At 40.7% G+C, this 6889-nt stretch overlaps 1 protein-coding gene across 1 annotated transcript; it reads left to right on the plus strand.

Annotated features, from left to right (window-relative positions):
* The first annotated feature begins 580 nt into the window (after nucleotides 1-580).
* On the plus strand, nucleotides 581-5906 carry LOC112282888 (uncharacterized). Its single transcript, XM_024521027.3, has 5 exons — nucleotides 581-1023; nucleotides 2611-4092; nucleotides 4384-4480; nucleotides 4792-4851; nucleotides 5029-5906. Exons 2-5 carry the CDS (start codon nucleotides 2804-2806, stop codon nucleotides 5107-5109), a joined length of 1527 nt encoding a protein of 508 aa, XP_024376795.1. The 5' UTR covers nucleotides 581-1023; nucleotides 2611-2803; the 3' UTR covers nucleotides 5110-5906.
* The last annotated feature ends 983 nt before the right edge of the window (nucleotides 5907-6889 follow it).

Raw genomic sequence — 6889 nt, forward strand, 5'->3', positions numbered from 1 at the left:
AATTATTAAAAAAGTATTTAGAGAACTACAAGGTGTTTGTTGATAGGAATGCAGAATCGATAGTCATGCAAAAAGGAGAGTGGGATGAAAGCGAGAGAGGTAGTTGGGAAGAGTCGGCTCAACATTCGTTCGTGAATGAAAGTAGATCACCAAAATATCGGAAATTCTGCATAACCGTCTTCGCCTGCTGGCGAGTTGTTGGGTTCTGTTTTGAAATGGGCGGGGGCGGGGGATTCAAGTGGAGGATTGATGGTTCCAAGCCTGGGGATGAGTAGGGAGGGAGCATTCATTCGAGCACCAAGAATGCATGCATAGGGACACATGTGAGGAGAAACAGACAGACAGATGTAGGTCATCCACAATCTTTCATCGGGGTGGTTGATGGGGCCAAGAGAGGAGAAAATTCAAACTGGCAAGAAAAGGGTGACAGTGGGGGGATGGGGAGGAGAGGGAGAGGAGAGAAGAGACGAGGCGAAGAGAGAGCGTGGGATTGTGCAGGCATATGCAGGCAGGCAGGCAGCAAAGCAGCAAGGCAAGCAGAGCCGGCCTCCACAAAAGAAATGGGTCAGTCTCTGAAAGAAATGGCCATCCCCACTGCAGCTCCTCCTCCGTAGGACACAGTCTCAGAGAGTAAGGGAGAGAAGGAGATAGGGAGGGAGGGAGGGAGGGAGGGAGGGAGGGAGGTGGAGAAGGAAACAAGGGAGACGACGACAGCTACAACACCATTTTGAGGGATACAAGCAAAAGAGAGGGAAGGGGAAGGGGAAGAAGAAGCAGAAGCTGTAGTTATCAGCAGAGGGACTAGGACTCTGGAGGGAGACGGGATTTTTCCACCTCTTCCACTGCACTCTTCTTGCTCTCTTCCGCACTGATTTTCTGCCTCCCTCACCACCATCACTACAATCCCACTCCCCCCCATCCCTCCTCTTACCTCCTGTCTCGCTTTCTCGCTCTCCCCCTCGTTCTCTCAATCCACCACCACCTGCTGGAGCGCGCAGCATCGGGGACCGATTCTCTCCTTTTGTAAGTCATGCTTCTCTTCTCTAGGTTTCTCGCTCCCATCTCCTCCCCCTCTCGTCCTGCCATTCCTTCTTTCTCTTGTTTTCTGTGCTTGTTACTATCCGTTTGAGATTGCTCTCTTGGACTCTTACCTTCATGGGGCTCCTTCCCCTTTCTCCTTTTGAATATGCTTGTTGCTTCTCCTCCTCCTCGTCCTCCTCTCTCCTTTTTCCTTTCTTCTTACTGATATCCTGGATGTCCCTTCTTTTACGTCTTTCAGCTCCCTATGAACGCTCACGTATTTCACTTAGTGCTATGACCGTTCTTAACTGACAGTGTCGATGATAGTTGCTCAATATTGAGTACGTCTAGTTGTTACATTTTTGATGGAGTACAGCTAGCTCTTTCTAAGCTTCGCAGCTAGAGACTGCGATTGTGTCGAACGGATTCTAAACAAGTTAGGTGCGAAAGAACCTGGAATGAGTGACAATTATATTTTTACTTTTTCTTGCTTTGCTTGGTGCAAGCTCTCGCTATCCGAGAGCACATATACTAAGGATCTTAAAGTTCCATCATGAAGTTCTTCGCTACTCCACATCCTTTTGAACTTCAAAGCGTGCGTGAAATGTTTTTTTTTTTTTTTTTAATGGATATTTTTCGCAATCTGTCTTCTTCTAGTGCGTTCCAAAATTGGTTGAGTGATCATGTTGCATCACATGGGGTGCGATTGCATTGGGCGAACGTGTTGAGAGTCGGTTAGAAACAGTTCTTCAAAGGGCTGCTACTACGCAAAAGCAATGTCCCTTTGAACATATTACTAGTTATTGTACGCTAAGCTTTACTGGTTCCTTGGTTCAAACTTGGGACCGAAATTCACTACTCTTGAGAAGTGCTCTGTTGGGGAATTAGTTCAACCTTGCAGTAAGCGGAAATATTTGTATGAAGTGTAGGTCCAATGAACAATACGCTCTTCTAGTGGTTTTGATTTCCACCCTCGCTTTCTATATCCCATGGGTTCTGAATAAAGGGGTTCCGTACTCGAGTTGGTTACACAGATAAATGTGTTGTAACCGTGTAGCTTCTATTCGAGTTTTGGGGTGTCGCGTTATAATGGTGTTTATTTCGATTGCTTGTCAAGGGTTTAAGTAGCTTTAAATCCCATAACTGAGGTTGCCGCTGTATTGGATTTGGCACTGCTGCCATTCAATGCACTATAATTTGTTAAAGTGAGATTGAGTGACAAGTACCTTAGACCTCCAATCTTGTAAACTCGTAAAGTGACAGCACCGTCATAACTAGAACATAACGCTCCACTTAGTAGAATAGTTTTTTTTTTTTTTTTTTTTTTTTTTTCTTTCTTTCTTTCTTTCTCTTTTTCATAGGTTTTTGAGTACGGCTTGAGGTAGTTCTTTGTTTCTCAAACATTCTTTATCAAGAACCTGATTAGGGCAGCGTACATTCATGGAATGTTACGTCCATCCACAAGAGTTGTTTTGTTCGTGTTCTTCCTCAATGCTTTATTGGGTTTGTTAAAGTATCAAGTGCTAGTTCATCTTTTGAGAATCAAGGCACGTAGCTCTTGCGAATTTTATTTTTTATTTGGCCCTGCAGGAGCTACTGGCATACCAGCGTACCTTAAGCGCTTGAGCTGGTCGTCATCAACATCGTTAGTCATAGAGGAAGAGGAACAGTTTTCTGTATGAATGCTTGACAGCGTGCATTAGTAGGGAATGGGTAATGATCTCGAGTGAGTATTGAGCAAGTATCACAATTTAAAGGGTGTTAAGGAGTTTTACATTTTACGATGCCTCCGAAGCGCAAGGCTCTCCCTGCTGCAACCAAGGAAGAGAATGAAAATGCTCCAGCGGTGAAAAAGCAAGGTCGTGCTAAAGCTTTAGCTCCCCCTCCACCTTCAGAGACTGATCACAAAGCTGCCGTCTCTCCTGCACCACTGAGAAAATCAGAAAGAAAGCCAAAGGTTTTAGTTAAGGTAGAGGCTGATAAACCTGCAGCTAAAGCAAAACCTGTATCTAAAGAGAAACTGGGATTAAAGGAAAAGCCTGCAGCCATTGCGAAATCTAATGAGAAGCCGCCACCAACAGAGAAACCCGCTCCCAAAACCAAAGCACCCCTCAAAGCCAAAGCTGCTGCTGCGAAGAAATCTGCCCCAACAAAAACGAGTAAGAAGGAAGCCGAGGAAGAAGTGAGCCAAGGTGAGGATCATGACGGGACTGCAGCTCCTAAGTCAGAAGCTCCATCAAAGAGGAAGACTGAAGCATTGAAGAAACCTAACAATGAAGCTGAATCGAAGGAAAATGGAAACAAGGGTCAAGAGGAGGGAGTGGAGGCTGTTAGGTCCAAACCTCCATCGAAGAGAAAGGCTCCGACAGTGAGGGAAGCTAAGAAGGAAGCTGAAGTGAAGGAAAGTGTAAATGAGGGTCAGGAGGTTGAAGTGTCTGCTCCGACAGCGAAAGCTCCTGCAAAACGGAAGGCTCCAGCAGCCAGGGGTGTTAAGAAGGTCAGTAAAGAAGAAGATGACGAGGAAGAAAAAGATGATAAATTAGACGAAGAACAAGAAGAAAAAAGAAAAGGTGAGGGCCAAGTCGACGATGCTATAGTCTCAAAAGCGAAATCTCTACCCAAGAGAAAGGCTCCAGCGGTTAAGAAAATGTCTGCAATGGCGAGGGGAGCTAAGAAAACGAAAGAAGAGAACAGTGAAGATGAAGTTGAGGAGGAAGGTGAAGAGTTTATGGAGGAAATTGAAGTCCCCAAAGTGGAAATTCCTGCAAAGATAAAGACATCCCCAACTAAGTCAGACATGAAAGAAAAAGAAGAACAGGAATCTGAAGACGTGAAGAGCGAAGACGAGAATAAAGAGGAAGAAGTGTCTATTCCCAAAGCAAAATCTCCAGGGAAGCGAAAGGTTGCACCAGCAAGGGCAGCAAAGAAACCGAAACAAAATGAAAAGGAAACTGAGAAAGTGGAGACCGCAGACGTTGCTGGAGAAGAGGTAGCGGAGGAAGCTCCCAACTTTGATTTCAAAGCCACGGAGGATACGGATGGAATGAAGAAGTCGGTCATTATTGAGCACTGGTATGTGAAAGCCTGACTTCTGTTGCTTGTTGTAGGCTTCCCATTGCATCCGCAGTGATGCTAGTCTTCAGGATCGTAACTTTCTTGTCTGAAAAAGAAAACAAATATTTATGAAGTTTATTTTTCACTGATTTAAGTTTCTCCAACATCGATTTCTCTGCAACTTTATTACTTTGAATTGCTCATGAGAAACTGATCATGCTATTGTTTGACATCGTTTGTAATTGCAGTGTATTTCCTGACGTTGTTCATTGTTTTGTATTGTGTGTATACCTCTTGGTTGTAAATCAGCAAACAGTGTAATTCCTTCAAGACACGTGCACTGAAAGTTCAAGATTCTCTGAAGGCAGCAATCACAAGTCTGAAAGTCTCAATCAATCCAGAGAAGGTAAGCAATACTTCTAATAATGTAAGATTGAAAGAAGCCCTATATGAAGATCTTACACTTGCCGACAGAATCTAGAAAAATTCATGTGTACCTTCAGAAATCGAGATTCTGAGACCTTTTTGAATTGGGAGAGTCCCTATCAGATTAGTTTTGATTAAGCATTTCAATGAATGCGTGTTAGGAAGTAAGAGTAGTCTTATTGACCATTATTTATTTGTGTATACTGTGTGTGATGTATACTCGTACTCTATTTGGATTTCAGTTGGTTGCCCTTCATGAATATTTATGTTCTAAGAATGTCGTTCTTGCAGCCGAGGAAAGGTTGCTTTGAAATCAGGGACAGTGAAGGGAATATCTTTATTTCACTGCAGGTACTGCTGACGTGCTGTAACTATTTTCCTTTCCCTGTATCCCATGTGGTGCAGCAGTCTAGATCTCTACTTGTTGGTCCTACAAGGAATGTGCCTGAAACAGTCTTTTACACGGCAAGATGTGTATGGTGACTATGTGCACCTCGAATTAAGCTGACTTTTTGATTGTACTTGCAGGATATGCCTAGACCATTCACCAAGCTCAAAGCTCTTGACCTCGGTCAAACCGCAGCAGATATTGTCGCAAAGTTGACTTAGACAATCTGGACAATATTGTACTCTGATGCTAAATAGATACCCCGCTCGTAAGCTTGGTTTGGATATCGAGTTTTTGAATTTTTGAATTTTTGGAACTTAAAGTGGAGTCATTCACAAGCAGATTCAGATATTTAGCCTTAGATCTAATTTTTAGTTATGAGAGTTTGGGTGTATGATTTCCCACCTACACTCATTCGGTTGTAGTGCTTCTCGTGTTTGGCTTGTGATTAATTTAGCAGGTAGATGTTGTGTCAGATGTTATTGGGGAGGGAATTGTAGATTTGGTTTCTAGATGCAATCATGATGCATACCCCATTTGACATGTTTCGTAGAGAAGGTTAATTACTTGTCTGGGATCTGCACGAGCTAGCTTTGTTCTGAGAAGATACATTTACCAGACATAATGCTGAGGAGGCTCATGAAGTATTCAAAGTGAGGGATTTTATGTTTTGTATTTCAGTTTCTGGTCGTAGTGTGTTGGAGTCTTCGTAGAAAAGGGCAAGTTTCCAGGGCAATTTTTTTAGACGGAACTAGAGGGGAACCCAGCTTTAGAAGATCGTTGTTTGGCAGTCCCTATCTAACTGGTAGTTGCCTACAATCTCATTTATATCTGAGATTGTCTAACATTACATGTACAGATAGAATGGTCTCTACGCATGATACGATGTAGCTCTGCCCACATAGATTGAGGGAGAATGAGGCAATATTCTGAACCTCAATATGTCAGTCACATGATACCATCACCTTCATCGGTGTTATTTCTCAGCGTTGCGAAATATCAGAAAAACTTACAGGTCTGACGCATGGTCTCTACTCATGATCAAATAGTCCTTTAGGAATGCAAATTTATTTGTTGCATTTATTTGCATTCGTCCCACTTGTATGTAATATGTGTCCTCGAGATTGTTGGATCAATGAAGAGTTTCAATCGGAGAATCATTACAATCGATTCTAAAAACAAATTGTAGTGATAATGCGTGGTAGTCAAAATATACCTGTACATTTAAGTTACTAACAGATTACCTAACAAAATGGTATGCACTCTTTAAAAATCTATACAAGTTGTAATTAATTACTCGTACAAAATCTTTCTAACAAAAGCACTCAATATGCATATATCTTACCATATATCATGGTTCTTTTGTAATTAAAAATGAAAAAAAGATAATAATTGTGTTAATTTTTTTAACACTACTTCCTTGAAACACTCTTGCTACAGTTCATAGAAAGATTAACTTATCTTCCTGTAGATTCAGCAATACACGGATTTGTTTTTTTAAAAAAGTGAAATTAAAACAAGAAAAACAATAAATTAACTATTGTCATTGTTATTGAAGCTTTCTTTTTAAAGTCCTACAATATTATAAATTTGTACTGTTATCTAATTTAATTTAGCTCCAAAAGATATTTTACTAATTGACTTGTAATTTATTTTATCTTCATAAAAAAAAAATCCTTCATAGTGTGTAATATAAAATCATAAACCATGGAATAATTATCCTGTTTATTACTGAAACTTCTTCAAATTCTTTAACTAAATACACCACATAAACATGGTTCATTTGATATTAGCTAATCTTTAGTATTATACTTTCTAAAATCTACTCAACAAAAAGTAAGATGAATATGAAAAGAAATAATATTTAAAAATATAGACATAGTTCATTTTTGTAAATGATTCATACAAGAAATATAGATAGTTAAAAGATAGTAATATACAAGTTTTGTTGTTTGTATATTAATTGCAAAAAAAATTAAAATATTATATACACTACAAATG

Source organism: Physcomitrium patens, chromosome 5 (genome assembly GCF_059467195.1).
Source record: "Physcomitrium patens ecotype Gransden chromosome 5, ASM5946719v1, whole genome shotgun sequence".
NCBI lineage: Eukaryota > Viridiplantae > Streptophyta > Bryopsida > Funariales > Funariaceae > Physcomitrium > Physcomitrium patens.

Coding starts and splice junctions, on each gene's coding strand:
- LOC112282888 (XM_024521027.3), top strand. CDS start 2,804: ATGCCTCCGAAGCGCAAGGCTCTCCCTGCTGCAACCAAGGAAGAGAAT. Junction 4,481..4,791: donor TCTCAATCAATCCAGAGAAG/GTAAGCAATACT, acceptor TCGTTCTTGCAG/CCGAGGAAAGGTTGCTTTGA. Junction 4,852..5,028: donor ATATCTTTATTTCACTGCAG/GTACTGCTGACG, acceptor TTGTACTTGCAG/GATATGCCTAGACCATTCAC.